Below are 20,886 nucleotides of genomic sequence, written 5' to 3' on the forward strand. Positions count from 1 at the left end.
CGTGTCGCGTCCCCTGTCCCCTCCCGGCGGCCTCGACATGTCTCCCGTCCCTGGGGCCTCATGAATACTTCACAGAGTGCAGCGTTGCATGTCATGCACTCCCGGTAATGAGGGAGGCGCGCGCGGCCCGCGCACTCAATTATAGCCGAGCCGCCACCGAGGGGAGCGGAGGAAGCCCCCCCCCCCCCCCCGGGGTGGGAGCCGGAGGGGGCTCGCGGGGGCCTGTTTGGGGGTGCCACTTCCTGTCAGCCGGCAAGGCCCGGGGTACACCCCGCCTCAGCCCTCCTGGGAGTCCCCAGCTTCCCTGGGACAGGGAAGGCGGGAAACCCCCCATGGGGCGGCCTGGCTGCCGCAGAGGAGGAATGGTAATTTGTACTGCGACAGTCACCCTGCAGGAACCAGCACTGACACAACCAATGAATGCGGGTTTTGTATGATGTCTGCACACGCAACATACATGCAGCCTGCAGACATACGTGCACAACTGCCTGCAGCTAGGGTCCAGATTTACTAAGGGCTTGCGTCGCCCTTGCGTCAGAGACGTTTATGGCCTGGGTGAAGTGGGCTCTGGCCCAGGGCCCCCTGAATAGTCCAGCTCTATTCTCCACGCAGTCCTTCCCTGGTGACCATGAATACATTTTTAATCGTAGATGGTTTTAAATATCATTTTTCTTTAATACGGGTAATGTGTGGGAGTTTATTACACACTTCTCAGCAAAATGTTGTGCTTATGTTTTCAACACCATGCAACATCCATAAAAAAAGTTCCTTTTAGAACAAACAGGAACTCACAGATGAAAAATGACAGTGTTTCCAGTGTCGGCTCCTCCTCTATGGCGAAGTAGTGTCGTCCCATTGCTTTTGAGTAGTACAAAGAAGAAACATAAAATGATAACTTTGAGTTATCATCATTTTAAGCTTCCCGTTGCTTTTGCGGGCGGGTGGGTGGGGGGGGGGGGGGGGGGGTCAGGGCTGCTTTGCTCTTGGAGCAGAGCAGGGGAGGAGTGGTTTGCCCACTCCTAAGTGCACATGACTTTTTGTCCGGCCCTCTCGGTCCGCCCAAAACAGTCATGCACACTTTCCCTGTTCTCCATGCAGGCTTCATTACAGCCTGTTTGGAGAAAATGCCCAGGCCACCATTCCCTGGCTGAGTGTCCAGCCAGGATACTCAGACCAATCCTTGTGATTGGTCAGGGGCCCCTGAGTGCTTACCAATCACCAGGGCATAAGTCCTACAAATACAAGTGGGGAGACTAACGTAGTTAGACATCACGGCGTGCGACATCACACATGGCATCACAGGAATTGACATCATAGAAAGTGGCATCACAAGCCATGACTTTACAGGAAGTGGCACCACAAGAAGACACATCAGATCTAAAGCGCTCACATATATGTTTAGCAGGTCATTGTGTACGTTTGAGCGCATTGCGAGGATAATAGCACAGTAAGCTATGGAAGATGATATGTGACTTCTACACTTTGCAATCCCCCAGTTTTATGTAACACATCCTGTACATTCATTTACAAACATATCCCCTTCGCCGCGGCACGAATTCCGCCGCGATGCGTGGGGGTGGGTGTGGCGCTGCAGTGCTCATGACGGCTCCCGGCCGTCATAAATCACAGTGGGCATGTGCTCATGACGGCCGGGAGCTGTCCAAACTCCACCCACTAATTAGTTCACCCGCACCTGCGGGGAATTAACAGCGCGTGGGAGGAGCAGCAACGTTCAGACAGCTCCCAGCTGTCATGAGCACACACCTACCATGACCACCAAAGATGGTAAATAATGTATTGTACATGTAAAATGCGCAAGTTGATGTACAGCGCTCTGACACCCTGCATTGAGATGAGTAGGGCTATACAAGAAAAATAGTGGTACTTAAATTATTTCAACGCCTCCTCAGGTGTAGTGAGCTCTATATAAATGAAATTTGCTGTGTGTAAATACTGGGAAAGAGCAACACATCTGACATTCTTACAGTGCATGTATATCTCCTAAACAGGGATTGAACAAAGTGAAAACATAGTGAAAAGCTCTCCACTTCATTTGCATCTAGGTGTGAAGCTCCTGACTGCTCCCAGCCAAGAGACTCACTAAAGGAGGCCTGCTGATCCCTCAAATACAGCCTTTGTTATGGGCCCAGCAAGAGTCTTAAATAAGAAAGCCCGGTCCCCACCTGCACGTTGTTACCAGTTGCAGATGGAAAGCAGAAAGTGTCCAGGTGTTTGGAAATTACAAAAGGACAAGCACATTATTCAGTGGGGCCCAAATTCTTGGCAGGGTGGATGGCGTTCACCCTGTGAAAATAGTGGGTGGACGCCGTCCATCCGCGTGTACCAACAACTCGTGCCCTGCCAATCACCACGCTGCATTGCAGCGTGGTGATTGGTCAGTGGGGCCGGCTTCCTGTTCCTCAAGTTCCAAGAGGAGAGCAGGAACAGAGACGCAGGACCCGGCAGCTAGGTAAGTTTATTCATTTTTAGGGCTCGCCTGCTGATGCGCTTCAGCGCATAGCTGGCGAAGCTCTATAGGGGCTTATCCAGTGTTTATCCACTGGCGATTCCACTGGCGATTCCTTCAAGTGCATGTGCTTTTTAGGTCATTGCGCTTGCGCAAGCCCTAAAAAGCGCGTGCACAATGCCACCAGCCGCCTGCCTGCCTGCCTCGCATTACCACATCAAAGGCAGCCCTCCGAGCGCATTTCTCACCCCCTAATTATTCACGGCCGGCCGGCAGGCACATCAAAGGCTGCTGCTGCCGTGACTCGCATTTCTCCTCCCTCCTCCCCTATCACTGCCCAGGCCGGCCGTACTTTCTCTTTACAAGGGCCCCCATTCCTGAATCACTTGAAATCTCTCCACATTATTTGCATTTTGTTAATTAAAAAAATTAACTTCAACACAGCGTTGCACATTTTTCTCGACTTCGGAAGGATGAGTCCCAATCTCATTTGTACAAAGTGTTGTAATGGGATTATTGGAGAGTTAGAGAAACGTGCTCACAAGTTACATTTTTATGCATATCATCTGAGTAAATAAACAATAGCATGGTGCCGTTTGCGTCCTTGACTTGATCTGGTTTTTATTTTTATTTTGCTATTATTCTCACAAAGGCTAAGAAGGTCTGCCTACTTTAGTATTAAGTGCTATACGTCGCATAAGCAACAGCTAACCATTCACTCACCCACGCAACGCCACTCACCCATGCAACGCCACTCACCCACGCAACGCCACTCACCCACGCAACGCCACTCACCCACGCAACGCCACTCACCCACGCAACACCACTCACACACGCAACGCCACTCACACACGCAACGCCACTCACACACGCAACGCCACTCACACACGCAACGCCACACACGCAACGCCACACACACACGCAACGCCACACACACATGCAACGCCACACACACATGCAACGCCACTCACACATGCAACGCCACTCACACATGCAACGCCACTCACACATGCAACGCCACTCACACATGCAACGCCACTCACACATGCAACGCCACTCACACATGCAACGCCACTCACACATGCAACGCCACTCACACATGCAACGCCACTCACACACGCAACGCCACTCACACACGCAATGCCACTCACACACGCAACGCCACTCACACACGCAACGCCACTCAACAACGCAACGCCACTCAGCCACGCAACGCCACTCAGCCACGCAACGCCACTCACACACGCAACGCCACTCACACACGCAACGCCACTCACACACGCAACGCCACACACACACGCAACGCCACACACACACGCAACGCCACACACACACGCAACGCCACACACACATGCAACGCCACTCACACATGCAACGCCACTCACACATGCAACGCCACTCACACATGCAACGCCACTCACACATGCAACGCCACTCACACATGCAACGCCACTCAACCACGCAACGCCACTCACACACGCAACGCCACTCACCCACGCAACGCCACTCACCCACGCAACGCCACTCAGCCACGCAACGCCACTCAGCCACGCAACGCCACTCAGCCACGCAACGCCACTCACACACGCAACGCCACTCACACACGCAACGCCACTCACACACGCAACGCCACTCACACACGCAACGCCACACACACACGCAACGCCACACACACATGCAACGCCACTCACACATGCAACGCCACTCACACATGCAACGCCACTCACACATGCAACGCCACTCACACATGCAACGCCACTCACACACGCAACGCCACTCAACCACGCAACGCCACTCACCCACGCAACGCCACTCACCCACGCAACGCCACTCACCCACGCAACGCCACTCACCCACGCAACGCCACTCACCCACGCAACGCCACTCACCCACGCAACGCCACTCAGCCACGCAACGCCACTCACACACGCAACGCCACTCACCCACGCAACGCCACTCACCCACGCAACGCCACTCAGCCACGCAACGCCACTCAGCCACGCAACGCCACTCAGCCACGCAACGCCACTCACACACGCAACGCCACTCACACACGCAACGCCACTCACACACGCAACGCCACTCACACACGCAACGCCACACACACACGCAACGCCACACACACATGCAACGCCACTCACACATGCAACGCCACTCACACATGCAACGCCACTCACACATGCAACGCCACTCACACATGCAACGCCACTCACACACGCAACGCCACTCAACCACGCAACGCCACTCACCCACGCAACGCCACTCACCCACGCAACGCCACTCACCCACGCAACGCCACTCACCCACGCAACGCCACTCACCCACGCAACGCCACTCAGCCACGCAACGCCACACACACACGCAACGCCACACACACGCAACGCCACACACACACGCAACGCCACACACACACGCAACGCCACTCACACATGCAACGCCACTCACACACGCAACGCCACTCACACACGCAACGCCACTCACACACGCAACGCCACTCACACACGCAACGCCACTCACACACGCAACGCCACTCACACACGCAACGCCACTCACCCACGCAACGCCACTCACCCACGCAACGCCACTCACCCACGCAACGCCACTCACCCACGCAACGCCACACACACACGCAACGCCACACACACACGCAACGCCACACACACACGCAACGCCACACACACACGCAACGCCACACACACACACAACGCCACACACACATGCAACGCCACACACACACGCAACGCCACACACACACGCAACGCCACTCACCCACGCAACGCCACTCACCCACGCAACGCCACTCACCCACGCAACGCCACTCAGCCACGCAACGCCACTCAGCCACGCAACGCCGCTCAGCCACGCAACGCCGCTCAGCCACGCAACGCCGCTCATCCACGCAACGCCGCTCATCCACGCAACGCCGCTCACCCACGCAACGCCACTCACCCACGCAACGCCACTCACCCACGCAACGCCACTCACCCACGCAACGCCACTCATCCACGCAACGCCACTCATCCACGCAACGCCACTCATCCATATGCAAAACGAAAAATGTCAAACTCTTCTATTGCGAGACCTATTGCATTTTCAATGCTTGTTATATACGTTAGCCCCCCGCGCCTGCCTCACCACCCACGATCCGTGCTGGCCGCCACCGAGTGGGTAGCCGAGGTTATTTACAATAATATTAGTGATCTGCTGCTATATTACAATATTGAAAACACACATCATTATCCCTGAATATTAGATGTAAACAGGTTTAGAATTTGGATCACTCTGCCGGTGCCGTGTTGGTGATCTGTCCAAAGAGGGTACGAAAGAGGTGAAATTGGGTCATAAATTTAAAGCTGTTCCTAACAGGGCCCCCCAAAATATGTTTGGCCATGGGCCCCCAAAATCCTTAAGCTGCCCTTAAAAGTGAGATTTAGTATGCCACGCAGAGCCCCCTTGCGTTACTAGGTGGCTCTGTGCGGCATAGTATATCTGCATTAATGCAAGGCAGTGCAATTTGCTTCCTTAAGTTTCTCTTCCCTGGTAAGGCGTTCCATGGGTGGAGTGTGGGTGTTCCCACGCTTCCACCCATGGTTTTTGGCACGTTAACAGATTTACTAATAGTATACCTGGCAATGCATCAAAGTACTATTCCTCCCCAGGGGAGGCGTAAAGAGAAGAGATAGGTTGATTTCTCTTTATTTTCTCCCCTTTTAACGTGCTTTATTCTGCAGCACACCAAGGAGGAAAAAGCCTCCATGGTTTGTTTTCGTGCAGGAAGGCGTTCCTTCCTGCACGAAAACAATCCTGCTTGCACCCTGGTTCAAGGGTGCGCGTGTTGGCGCTTGGCAGCCATTAATGCACCAGGACAAAGAGACAGAGCAGGAATGAGCCCTCTCCACTGGACACAGCAAGTTGTCTTGCTGCGTTACACTGCATCACGTTTTAGTAAATCTGTCCCTAGGTTTGTACACAGACTCACATAGTGGCACACAACTACACCGGCTAAAAGACTCCCGGCCACGGCCTGCCCAGGTAAGTGCGGTGGGGCCTGCTGGGGGGAGGGGATTTCGACAGACGACGAGGGGAAATTAAATAAATAAATAATTTTCACTCTTCGTCGTCTGTCGAAATCCCCCCCCCCCCACCCGGCCCACCGCGTTTACCTGCACAGGCCGTGGCTGTAGACAACGAACCATATACTCTTGGGAGCCTACATAGAGGGTCACAAATCCTATAAAAAAATAGCATAGTGGTAGGTCTAATTAGCATTTTGTGGAAATGTTATCCTGGAATATTTTCTGCCTTTCCTTGTCCGCCCTTCCCCCCCACCCCTTTCCCCTAACCATCCCATGGTTTGGTCCTCCTGACTAGAGTAGAATGTTAAAGAATGTTGACAGTTGGTGACGTGAGACCTTTCCTGTGGGGCACTGCTGAGCAATGTGTTCCTGAGGTGCTTCCACTGTGGAAAAAAGATTCTTTTTCTTCAATTAAGATTCCAGTTTTTGGTTTAAAACATATATGCAGAGCCAAGGCATGCAGTAAATTACGTCATACCCCCGTACTACTAACCCATATGTAAAAAGCTCGTATACAAAGGCGAAGACATTTTTGAAGTATTTTTGGTATTTTTGTTTACATCTTAAGAGTCACACTCATTGTTTCCATATAGCAGTATGTAATAGAGCTTAGACAAATCTGATAGCGACAAGGTTTTTGAACGAAGGCATGGAACTTGGAAATTGCATTTTAAACAAGTTTTACTGAGTAAATTAAATTTTCTGGGTCTATTTATAATTTTTTTTTTATGGAGCATCTGGTACTATATTTTAGCTAGAAATGGGCTCCGTCCCCTGAATCCTATTTGGATGACACTATGCATTTTCAGGTAAAAAAAAAAAAGCAAACAAATATAATCACCACAAACAGGATCCACTAGTGTTCTGTTAGTTTGTGTTGTACTCATGTAACCCTACGATTACCCAAGAGACAACAGGGAACTTCATAGACATAAAAGAGACAGACAGATAGAAAGCCAATGCACAGGTATGAACACAACACTCAGTGCATAAGGAATAATTAATCAAGTCCATGAAGGCATATCTCTTGAAAGGAGGAAAAATTGCATGCTTTGTGTCTGTCAAAGGATGTGATCTAGTAACTTAACGCATTTGTAAAGAGCATATGGACTCATTTGGGCATCTCGGCGCTGAACAGGTGTTTATTGTTACTCAACGATACACATTTTATCGACCTCAGAAGGCTGAGAGGCTGATTGTGCCCTCCAGTATTTGAACCTGTGACAATGAGGTCAAATCCAAGTTTCTGGAGTGGATGCATTAGTCCACTGAGCTACGAGACAGGTCTGGCCTGGCCGACACGGTCACTCACAGTGTATTTTAAGGCGAGGGTTAATGTTCCAGAATTGAATGATGTTTTGAGAAGATGGACCAAGTCCAGTGTGATGAAAGAGACTAGAAACCCGTAAACTGAGACGCTCTCATATAATGATGTGCCACCCTATTTGGTTACATATCAGATGGCTCTCCACGGCTCTGCTTGGATACACCAGCCCAGGTTCTGTGCCATATGTAATGTATAGATTACACACCTTCTTGTAAATATATGATGAAGCTTGAGTTATGTTCTTAAGACCAAACACTGCCTACTAAGAGTTTAGCGAGTCGTAATCATGTTTAACGGAAGGAATCAGTGTTTACCTCACAGATTACCACATATTTAAACTTTTTTTCTGACCATTGTCACCCGTGAAGTTTCACTAGTTTTTTCTTGATGGAATGTGTTAAGGGACAATTGAAAGGTGTGGCAAATATACAGAGCAATTATCCCACAGCTCGTTAGACAGAGTTGTGCAATTTTTCCACAACGTTGGGAATGAATAAAAACAATTAAAAAAAAAAAAAAACCTACACAGTTAACTTTTATTTGAGGGCGATTTCTGGGAGGTTTACTGATAAACAATATCCATTTGCACTTCTACAAAACAATGCAGAAGAGCTTCCCAACATAGGTAATCTATATATATATATAAAAACGAATGTATGTCTGTCTGTCTGTTTGTCCTTTATGCATTACTACACTATTCATCCGATCGCCATGAAACTTTGGGAAGCTGTTGAGTACACTCCCGCGAAGGTTTCTGCCATTAAATGTGTTTAAATATCGGCCCCGCAGGGCCCTCATAATCTTTCGAATACTGATGTACGCACAAGATGGAAAAACAAAAAATTGTGTATCCACAAGCACTCAAATAAATAAATAGAATTAAAACAGCATTCATCCAATCGCCAGGAAACTTTGGGAAGTTGTTGAGTACACTCATGCGAAGGTTTCTGGCATAATTTTTTTTTAAATATCAGCCCCCCCAGGGCCCTCATAATCTTTTGAATACATAAGTACGCACCAGACGGAAAAACAAAAAATTGTGTATCCACAAGCACACGAATAAATAAATAGAATTTAAACAACACTTTGAAATGTTTACCATATTAAAATGAATACGTTTCAATAAAAATGACACAATGTAAGTTGAATGTTATCATAATGAGTTTCATTGAATTTCCTTTCTTCGGAGATCGCAGCAACGCGTGACCGGGTAAGCTAGTGTACAATATAGCATCTTTCTGGACACTCTCAACCTCCACAGATTCCCTCTGAAAAAAGGCAGCTTGATGAAGATGCTAGCTAGAGCTCTCCCAGGGCTTCCATTTCACATCAAGATGCTAGAGAATGATGTGACCAACCAAGTGTAGACACCAAAAGTCAACGACCAAACCCTTCTCAATTGCAGGCCACGTTTCATGATTGTCATACTAAAATATCTACCGCGCAAGTGGTAGACAACGTCCTATAGATGATCAACCTGGATGAGGATTTCTTCGCAGTACCACTTCAGCTCTTACTAGCATTTGAGAACCTTACCCCCCTCCACAAGACTACGGTGCGTGTCAAACTTCCCCTTGACCTGCATGCAGTTCCATTGAATGGTTCTTTAGTGGTTCACTTGCTATGCATCAGGCCATCACCAGTTCATACAAAGTTACCCTATAAATCTCAGAGACTTCAAATGATTTGTGGGCAATGCTGGAGTTTGATCTTTGACCCTGTGATATTCCACCCTTCTATGGAGACTCCTGACAAGGCATATTAATACACTAACACACAACGTTGGCGGGAAGTCTTGCCAGTCATTGGCTTCCTCCTAAAATAATGTCTTTCCCTCCAAGAAGCAATGTGAGCCGTCTACCTCAAGCTCAGTCTTAGGAAAACAGAATTCAGACTCATCAACAACAGCTAAGCTGAAATCCAGGATTGACTCAATTCTAGAGGGCTTAGTCGCCAACTCTGATAGGGCCACATCTCGCAACTTCCCCTTCAAAACCAACCTCTCCTCCTTAATCCATCCTGCAGGTCTCAGATGACGGGTCACCTCCAATGGATGAAGAAACCCTAGCATCAAGACATACTTCAGTCCACATCCAAGTCCTCGTCTGCATGGACACTGGCACGGCCGGATTCATCTGTATTCCGGTCTCCACTGTGACTCGTCTGAAGGCTGATCTTGCTCCCTGTATACCATATCCAAGAAGTGAACGAATGTAACCATAACACCTTCACCGCAGCGCAGTTACAGAACACCCCTAGAGTCCTCCACTGCGAAGAGGTAATTATGCTTTAGAATTTGCCCCTCCAGCACTGGCTCAGTTGGTCTGCTACTCCTTCTAACAAGGAAAAAAGAAACAACTTTAAAACTGTAGCACTAGTTCAATCGAGAAGGATAGGCGTCCGAAGCCAGAGACTTTTAGAGGGTGTGGCAGAGCCCCATCAGGGAAGGGCGCGTGGTGCCCTCCGTGGTCAGCATATAACAGAGCTCACATGCTGCCCAGGTGACCAGATTTAGTAAAAAGACTATCATTTTGAGCCAGAAGGTTTAGCCTGGCATCCTGCCGCTCTCACGCTTGTACGCTGAACCGACTACATTTACTTCTGAAGCCATCGAAAAAAGAGTAGGGCATAAGCTGGCACCCACCATCCAATAAATCAGAAAGCTACCATCACAGGAACACATCCCTTGGATTAGTTGACTCGCATTTCATGAGACTGTACATCATTTGGCAGCCTGAGTTTTTAAAATGCAATAAATGAAAAAGCCCTGACCTGGAAGAGTGTAAAATCAATAACATCTTCAGTATGATCCAGAGATGTAAGTAGGACAATTGGCACTGCCTTAATGAAACAGATACGGAGTCGCTTCTTATGGAACAGATGGCACCAGAAGAAGGGAAGGCTATGCAAGCATCAGAGTGAGGCAAACTGGGATTACTATGATGGATGAAGTCAAGCCTCTAGGATGTAGGTCTTAATGTTCATTTTTTTGCTTTCTTATGTTGCCTTTTTTTTTTTGCAAACTCTTATCGCTCATGAAGAAATGTTTAAGAAAGGCACACACAGATTGGAGAAACCTTGGATGTACACTCACGTGTTGAAATATATAAATGAAAAACACATTGACGACTATGGATTGATGCTAGGATGGTGGTTGCCAGTGCTTAATTTGAGCCAGTGGTTTCTGGTGCTCTACACCGACACTTAATTGTCAACACCGGGGCGTATGACAGCAAGCCACATGGAGGCACTGTTTGCCCAACTGAGTGATAAACACAAAACAGTTGTTTAATAATTCTATGTATATTAAAAATAACAAATACCTGTCGCCCAAAGCTGTACAAATAGCTTGGACGGCAGGAATTAGTCATTTTAATGTATAAGAAGTCTGAATTGTTATTAGTAACCCAATGGGTGGTGCAAGCTGCTGACTGTGGTCTCCTGACAAGGGTCCCGGCACTTCTTTCTTTACAAATTAAGTACTGGTGGATGCTGGCTCAGGGCACTGACACTTATTTTTGGGGACCTGGAATTCTTTTTCACTGGAAAACGTTGATCCAGAGTGAGCTTGAAAGGCAGAAAAGGGAGGAAGAGAAAGGGAGGAAAATAGTGAAAAGGGGAGAAAGAAGGGATGCAAAAGAACCTACAAGAGTGAGATAAAGAGACAGGAAGTGTATGGTTGGTGGAAGGAAAAAAACATCAGGTGGAATGAAGGCTATGAAGTCACAGTGTTCGATTACATGCAATACAATCTAGTGCAAAACCAATTTGCATAGGTAAAAATATCAGAGATAAATTGCCTTCTATGGCATTTATAAAATGTTGGGTTTAAAATGTCTGGATTGAACCACAACCCGTCAAAAAACCTAAATGTTCTTGATAACGTAGTAAGACATATATTGTGATCTTATCGCCACATAGAAGATGCGCCATCATATTAAGTAAAGTTTGCGAGGGAGGGATTTGCACTTTCACTGTGTGTTACTGCCATTTTCACTCACTGTATGATATTGTACCCGTTTAAGACAAAACATATTAAACTCCCCCCACAAAAAAAGATAAACATTGTCTATACTAAATATTTTTTCCTAATTTATACAAGTGTATCTTCTCTCCCAGCTCAACATGGTGAGCACAGTTCCTTATATCCCTAAGCTCCCGGACCCCATCCTTAAAAACTACTTTCCCTCTGTTTCGTTAAAGATGTTAAACCATTGCACACAGATTTCCATCCGCCAGAAAACTCTCTGCCCAATCTGTCACCAGACTTTATGTGATCTACCTGAAAAAAGAGCTTTCAGGAGAACGACAGTAAGGGGCTTTGGCTCCGCCCACATCTTGGTGGACATCAGTACGTTTTGACTGTGCAGAAGTTCTGTGTCTTTACAGAACGTTTCATTATCATTGATGCAACTGTGATAATGCGGTTTGTTATTGACCAGCAGAAGTATATTGCTTCTTAGGAATTAGGAGAAGACCCAGGAGTGGACACGGCAGGAAGAAAACAGGTCTCCCAATATTCTCACTATTCATGTTTCCAATACTCGTGACCAGTCGTAGCAAGATCAAGTCAAGGGTAGCATTTGCCCCGCCCCAGGCTGCTCCTAATCGACATCCAAGCAGCACCACTAGCCGTAATACATCGCATGTGACACAAACCTCCAAATATCAGTCTCTTCTCCATTTTTCATAAGTACACAATCCTGAGGGTCGAATACTCTTGTGTTGGGTGATCGACTACCTATGCCCAATATAAATGCCAATAGACGTACATAAACACAGAGCAACTACTCAAAACAACCCATGTTTCCATAAAACAACTCCATCTGCACATTGGTGAGGCCAGGTCTTTAATGGTTAGTATTCTAAGAGTTTGCTTGGGTCATCAGAAGCCAGTATTTCTGTTTTGGTACACTGTGCTTTGTATGGAATGGGGCGGTCGATATTCATTACCCCAACTCCAGTGCTTCATCGTCATGGCTCATACACCCACACCTACACTTTGAAAGGCTCTATGGCTTCAGCAGTACTTAGGACAATTTTTACGTGATCCAATCTTTTTTCGCATGCAGCAGTGAATTTCTGATAGTGTCGTCTAGTGAGGTAGGAGGATTAGTGGGGTTGTCCTCAAGTCAGTGTCTAAGATATGGCGTCTACTATAGACATATAGTATAATTAGGTGATAAGCTAGCGAACGTTTGAAACAGGATCCTCCATTAATTTGTTAGAGAACCTGGCTGGTAGGTTCTAACATTTGATCTTAGTTCACTTTGATAATATTACTGTTTACTCGCATTATTGTGTGACTCCTGAAATGAGTTGAAACAAGACCCCTAGAGTAACTGGTGAGAAGGGTAGAGGTGTTCCAGTCCTGAGCGAAGGATAGTAATGCTTGACGGACATACTACCATCCTTCTGATCTTATGGGCTGCTACTATGGCGAGAGCAACTGATGTCGAATGCATGCTTTGCAGATAGTTTCTTATCTAGTACAGGCGATCCAGTTCTCTCGGGCTTCTTGCAGGTATGGGTATAGATGTTGAGGGCCTGATTCCAAAGGACCTCCACACATGTAGTGGAGGCCGCGCAGTCAAGGGGGGCTGAGGGGGGAGGAAGTCTCCGCACACAGGGTGGAATCTACGCAATGAGAATTCTCAATGCAGAGCTTCTGCCCCAAGTGGGGAGACTCGCCTGCAACTGTGGGGTCTACGCCACAAGTGCAGAGACTCACCCACGACTGCGGAGTCTATGCTACGAGTGCGGAGGACCTTTGTGAATCAGGTCCTAAATTTGCCTAATGCACCAATGAGAAAGTCTTAGTTGGTCTCCCACTAATTACTGTCCCCTTCCAAAATAAGTTGTAATCTCTCTGCACTTAAGGAGGTTATGAACGGCACTCGAAGAGGACAGTTTCCACACCAGGCTGGGACCACAGCTAGATCCACGGAGATACCCTGTATCCATTCCTCAACTTTAAAGACAAAGTGGACCTGCTGAGAGAGAGAGGTGAGGACCAGTGCCATAGGCATCCCATGCCAGTTCTCATTTGACTGCACTGCCACTGTGGCTTCCAGCTTTAAATTATTTCTTTATACAGTTTGGTTACCTACTCTTCAGGCTTTTAGTCATTTGTAAGACCACTCTAATGCCCATAGTCCGTGGTCGCGCTGCAGAAAAAAAGGATAGTTAAACAAATAAATACAATAACCAATATTTTTTTGTCTGCTTTTGTTTTCAGGGGGGAAAAAATCACCAGCTAGGAAATAAAAAGTGATTATCTTTATTTATACAAATTTTAAATTATTAACAATACTGAACTCCAAGGCCTGAGAAAGAAAATGACGTCATTTTTGTTTGCCATTGATTCTAATGACAACAGAGCAAGATTAATACCCGAGAGTCAGACATACTTTTGTGTTAAGGAAACAGGATTCACAGTGGGCTGTCAGGGGCTTGAGGAGGCCCGAACCACGCGGGTGGTAGAGGGCCATGCGTCACGGGCCAGGCAGAGCCACAGGGGATTGTTTGTCACAAAAAGCTGACAGGTCACTGTGAAGATCTGTCAGTCCACCTCTAGTACACAGAATAGAACATGCGTGAGGGGAGACAAAGCGAGGGAGACATTCTCCATATGCACCCACCAAGGCCTGGCAAGGACAGCTCTGTAGACATCAAGCATGGACCAGTCTATAAACAGATAAGACCTCCAGGCCTGTTCGGGACCAGAGGCCTGGTCTGTAGAGCCCCTTCTCACCTCCACCAGTAGGACAGTGTATAGAAAAACAGGAAGTCTGTCCCAGAGAATGGTATGGATCAGGCTACAGTAGCTAAACCTGTAGAGACCCACAGTCCATGGACCAGAGTATATAAATACATGCAGGGCCCCCACCCCAAAGCCCATAGTATGCCAGAGGTCTTATACACAGACCCTGCTGCACCCATGATAACACTGTATGCCAAACACTGCAAAAAAACAAACAAAAAAAACCTATGTTATGGTGTAAGATGGGCCTACAGATACCTCTATAGCTGAAGACTTCAGGAGCACCTCTCCCTGAAATGCAAGGTTCAGACAAAGCCTAAGGTTCTATAAGATCCCAAGCACATCAGGCTTGGTGCCTCACATGTGCCGAGCCTAGTCAGAGATCTTCTTGGATTAGGCACTTGGAAAACATGTGGTTACGTTATAGGACTAATCAGACACAATTGAAGGCTCTGTGCCAATTGCTCCACGACAAGACATATACTCACTCAACTCATGGCCTACTGAGGCACTACCGTATCAGTGTAACATTCTCTCATGCTCAAAGTGACATAACATTGGATTTCAGGCCCAGTAAGACACCTATCCAAGCTTTTTCAGACAGACACCACCTTGGGCTCCAAACCTAGTACATCTACTTGAAAGCTTATAGAATAGCCAGGAACTCCTGACACTTGAGTATAACCTACCATCCAGGCCTGGAGAGACACCCTTTCAGGGTCCAGGTTAGGGGCTAGACTATACTGAGACTCCCTGGCCAATGGGATACTTTCAGTCCCAGGCTCCAGGCTGGTGAAACACAATCTTCACCTTTCAGGTCTAGCCAAATATTGTCTTCGACTCACAGCTGTGCACTTTCTTTTGTTCCTGAGCCTTACTAGATACCCACTTCAGGCTTAACATGCACGGTGATACCTTACCAGACATTAGCAGGAGTCAGGCCTTCTACTCCCAGACCACCTTTCAGGCAAAGGATTCAGAAGAAAACATAAGCCAATTTGTCTACTGTAGGATGGGTGGCAGCAGGCACAACCCTGTTCTAGGCCAACCTGCTTTTCTTACACAGTGTACTCGCCTCCATATGCCCTACTCATTCAAGAGTCGAACACGCACAGTGCCACTGTAATACATTTAAGCTGAGAACCCCGACGCCCCGTTCAAGACTGGCACCAAAATCACAGCATTGCCGCCTTCTAAGTAGAAAGCTACCGCTAAAGGGTTCCATGCAGGTGCTCCTGCGCCTCCCACTTACTGCATAACATTTCTGATCCCCTGCGTGGCAACACATACACACTTCATGCAAATCCAGAGTCTTCCCCAAGGAAACCATTTCCATGAACATGCCCTAGGTGTCTGTCTCAATACACTGATAGCTCAGGCAGCATCAGTCGCATTTTTACGGATTACTCGCTTTTGCAAAACACAATGTGGGCTATTCCGAGGAGAGTGAGATTGTTATGGCAAAGGTGGCTTATGCTTCTAGGCACTTTTGCAAGGCGGATGGAGAGTTACCACTCAAATGACATCACATGGAGCACTAAACACAAGCATTTCAGGAAAAAAAACCTATATTTCTCTTCAATTAGCTGGTTCCAATAAAAGACCTTCCAGTCTGATTTCCTTAATAATACATTGGCATCAACGGCTTGGACAGAAAAAAAGATTTATATCATACTTTATAACACTTATACCATTGTCCCTTGATTATGTTCTCACTTATGTTGATGTATCTGTAAGAAAAGAACCTGCTCACAGACAACTTCTTCAGTTTTGCCCTACAGAGGATTTCTTTCTGAGACGGATGAATTTTACAAAGAGGTTGAAGCCCCATTTCAAAGAATGTGGGTGGAGATGCCAGCTTCCTATGAGACCTACCCAAGAAACCAACATTCTAAAGTATTTTGAAGGTCTGAGGAGGCCTTAAATTGTTCAGGTAACCTTCAGAAGGGAGACATGTTGGTAGGGGTTGCACAGACCTCTGTAGGCAGCCATTTATTAAGGGGATATCTGAGGGCAACCATGTTAGTATGGGCAAGAAGACACCTAAGAAGGTGTCAGTGTGGGACCTCAGAAGTAATACACATTTCTTTATTTGCATCAGCGACTTCCACAATGCACACACATTTTTGCCGTCAGATCAAGAGATAGACAGAACATAGGGTATGAAGGATTGCTGATAAGTACAAGGAGTACAAATAGGATTTTGTGTTCTCTGACAGGGAGACAAGCAATCCTGTATCTCAAGAGGATGACCCCATTCTCATATATAGGGTGAATCAAGTCTTTCAACAATTCCAGAAAGGTTACCTCTGACCCCTCTGTAGGAGTCATCATAGGGTACCACTGGATGTTGTCATTGATACAGTCACCACCATATAGGTTTAGAATGTATATATGTGTTGATGTGTGCATGTGAATATTTATGCATGTACACAGGTACATATTTTTTTTTGAATGTGTATGTAAGGGTGTATGTATATTTAGATGCATGTATGCTTAGGTCTATGGACATCTGTATGTATCTGCCTGTGTACTGTTACAAACACACATCTGTGTGTGTCATGTATCTGAGGAAATGTAGTGATTCCAGTCAGGAGACCTGCCTTCATGTCACTGCATCCCCAGCTTTGGTTTCGCTTGTCTTACAAAACAAAGTCATTTTTGGCAATGTTCACCATCGATTTAACACAGGGCCCTTTTCTTAAGGATCTTAGATGTCACTCTTTTTCGAGACACAAAACATGATTTATAGATGAGATCACGATTGACTCAACAAGAATATATACAATAGCTCTCTCTATATACACAGAACGGACAAATATTCAAGTGAACCTCCTTAAGATGTGCTGGTGGCCACCCCGGAGGGTTGCAGTGCCGCTGCTCGTTTTTTCCAATAAGCAACTTTCGCGTGTAATTTCTGTAGATTTTGTGATGGTTCTTGATGGATCCCTGCAACAGAGGCACTACATGATTTGCTTGGATGGGGAAGGGCTGTGGGTGACACTTGGTTCTTTTTTTACTTATTGGCACCGATAGTATAAAAAACATGTGATCTAAACGGAAGGCCCAAGCCTGGTAAGGGCGGCCTTTAGCATCTTGGTACATTCAATGTAGTGAAAAATTCAATGCACAGTTGGGCGTGCTCCCCAGACACTAGGGTTATTCCCATACCAAGGCTCTGAGGCATGTTCATCATCCCAGCATCAAAATATCCATATCCCAGGGGGTACTGGTTGATGGGCGTGTTTCGGCTTTGCGGGGTTGAAAAAAAATCATCGTGTTCTCCATTATTCATGGGTCTCAAGTCATGAGTGCCTGCACATATCATGACGAGATTGCAATTTGTTGCTGTCGTCACCACCCCATATACTATTCGGCTTTGTGATGGTTGTTGTTCATGATGGGGCGTTTGCGAATCAGGCTGCCGTTCTTGGCGCTCTCGCCCTCTTCGTCCGTAACGTCAGTTTCCTCGGGGTCACTTCGCTCATCTTCCAATACCTGCGGGGGAAAAATTAGTTCAACATCTGTCATTCTTCTTCATTTTAAGCAAACCTCAGATAGAACTGTTTCCAAAGTGGAAGAAAACCCAGAAGGAGCTGCAAGTCAAGGCAGTGAACCTGTAGCTTTTTGGGGTTAGGTCTTGAACTACTGCTAGTTTGAAAAAGTGTCCAGGTCATATTACGCACCATGCTGCACTCTTTAATCTATGATTTGGCGTTTGCAACTTAATTATACTTATTTTAAAGATAAATGTTGGAGGCCATGATCCGATTTGAACAGGTGACCTTCAAGCGAAAATACAACTGAGAGGGGAGCATGAAACCTGTGCAACCTGTAAGGAGCTGTACATGGGGTCGGAGGGGACACTACACATCAGTCACACATGGGGGAGGTGCAAGCGCATTTATTAAGGTTGTGAATGGATGATGTGCGAGGTATGTGAAGCAGACTCTGTAATAGACCCCTCTTGTTGTGATTTTGATTTGACAATTTATAAAGCGCAAACAAAATAATGCCAAAAGGCATCAAGAAGCTAATGTGCTTGTGGAATATGCCCATCAGGGGATCTACATTGTATATTTGTAAAGGGGGCATGTTGGGGTAGTGTGGCTCAATGGTTAGAGCGGCAGACCCTGATGCAGAAGCCTGGCCCAGGACCAGGGTTCAATTCCCGCCTCGGCCTCAATTTCCTCAGACCTTATAATTCTCGCCTCGGTGCCTATTCTAATCATGGGTCCCACTCTGCAACTCTGGGCAATAGCTTGCTTAATCTCCACAACGGCCCCAACAACGCTGGATGTAGGAGTGGACACTTCACAGGGAAAAGCCAGGAAGGGTTCCTCAGCGGTATTCGTACAAGCGCCGAGATGCCTCCGGGTAGTCGTGCGCTATACAAGTACCTCTACATTTACATTTACGGCACACACACAGTGTGTGCGTATAGTGGGTTCTCGAGACCACGCTTATGCTTCTTGTGGAATGGACTTACCTGGCCAGTGACGAACTTGTAGACCATACATAGGATCAGGTATGCCCAGAAGACGTGCAGACACTGCAAGATCATCAGCATGGCGTTGAAGAAGTAATACCCGAAGAATGGCGCGTACGTCTCCACTGGGTACACCCAAGTGCAGTGAATGATCCTGGGGACAGAAACAGGGTGTGAAGCCAGACAGTATAATATACATGGAGAAATCCTATCTGTGATGGGACAGACAAGGTAGGACTGCTGAGAAACTGAGTGAGAGGGCCCTGAGAAAGAGGGGATAAGCGGTGGAAGGAGGTGCAAGAACAAGTGGAGGCCAAGAGGCAGAGTGCTGGAGACAGGACTTCAGAGCACTTATAGGTAACGCACCACTGTGAGTGCAAATAGGTGGTCAGATTTATTTTTTTTAACTTTATTTTCCATTGTCACAATGATATACAACAAGAAGACAACATAACAAGGTCGTCAGATTTAGTGTGAGGGATGGAGACGGAACGCAAGGGCGGAAAAATGGCATGCCAGACAGCAAGATTGTTTGCATGGCCAGAAGGAACAAGGAGACAGGATTGCAGAGTAAAAAGTCACATAAAAAGAGTGGAAGTGCTTAAACTCATTGTAGGAGAGTGGAGAATGCCTAGCCAGAATAAAGAGATAGGATGCAAGTTCAAACTGAGTATAGGCATGGTGTACACTAGGAGAGGCAACAACCACTGGTGAGTGCAAGGGCAGAGAGCATATTGGGTGGAAAAGAGACCAGCTTTCTTGGCAGTGGAAAGAGAGATCGAATTACAGCTCTTAGGCAGAGTGTGAGAACAGAGTACAAAGTCCATATGTGGGCTGAATGAAATGGCAACTCAAAGCAGGGGAAATTGATAGGGTGGAAGATGTAATGGAGCAAAGACAGGCTAGAAGGTCAAAGCGAGAGTGAGTGAGTGTAGGGGATCACACAGGACCAGAGGGATCACAGAGAGACCGCTGTAACTAGACCGAAACAATGTAAGGTGAGGCGTGAAGGTAGAGCTTGAGAAACAGAAGCAGAATGTGGTGGCACCGGAAAGAATAACGTGCGAGGGATTAGGGAATGGATGTGAAGGAACAAGAATTAGCTAAACAAACGGGGCTGGCTTTAGGAAGCTGGTGTGATGGTTATTTTCTTTTCGTATGGAAGCATATGGCACAAACAAAAACAATTGAAAATATGGCATCGCCTAAATGAGTCTCCGTTATGCTTATAAAACAAATGTTTAATTAAAAAAAAAAAAAAAATCACCCATGCAGCGGTTTTTACTAGTGATATTCAGTAGTGCTACGCATTTAATTATTATTACTATTGTTTGTGAAAGAGGTAAAAAGAAATCCCAACTTAACCAAGCACTCAAATCACAGGCAGCTGCAATGTTGCAATGTAATTTAAACATTTTTATAACTAACTTTTAAAAGGAGTGTTAGAAAAATGAAGAGCCAGAATTGAAAGTTTAAAAATAATTATGCACACGTTGAACCAGCTTTACAACTGAAGAGAAAGCAACTTTGTTAGGGAGAGGTGAACAAGACGCAATGGCTTTGTTCAGTCAGTTAAAGTGGAGGGAGCCAACAGGCCAAGTGGTCTGACCCTCTTCCTATATGATGTGGTAAAGGGGCCATTTTAACTGAATAATGGACGATACCCGCTGACCACGAGCCCCTTCATGTATGTATAGTATGAATGTTGGTGTGGAAAACCGGTGTGACGAAACAAGCCATTTCAAAGGTCAGACCTAAAAAGTG

At 46.7% G+C, this 20,886-nt stretch overlaps 1 protein-coding gene across 3 annotated transcripts in view; it reads right to left on the minus strand.

The window, feature by feature from the left end:
- Positions 1-14,134: 14,134 nt before the first annotated feature.
- CERS2 (ceramide synthase 2) overlaps positions 14,135-20,886 on the minus strand; it is a 152,655-nt gene continuing 145,903 nt past the window's right edge. For all 3 annotated transcript variants that reach the window (XM_078669886.1, XM_078669887.1, XM_078669888.1), the window contains 2 exons: positions 19,123-19,276; positions 14,135-18,131 (listed from right to left, as the gene is read on the minus strand). In XM_078669886.1, coding sequence (XP_078526012.1) covers positions 18,003-18,131; positions 19,123-19,276 — 283 coding nt within the window. In that variant the 3' untranslated portion in view covers positions 14,135-18,002. The remainder of the gene's footprint in view (positions 18,132-19,122; positions 19,277-20,886) is intronic.

This window comes from Lissotriton helveticus, chromosome 12 (genome assembly GCF_964261635.1).
Source record: "Lissotriton helveticus chromosome 12, aLisHel1.1, whole genome shotgun sequence".
Lineage (NCBI taxonomy): Eukaryota > Metazoa > Chordata > Amphibia > Caudata > Salamandridae > Lissotriton > Lissotriton helveticus.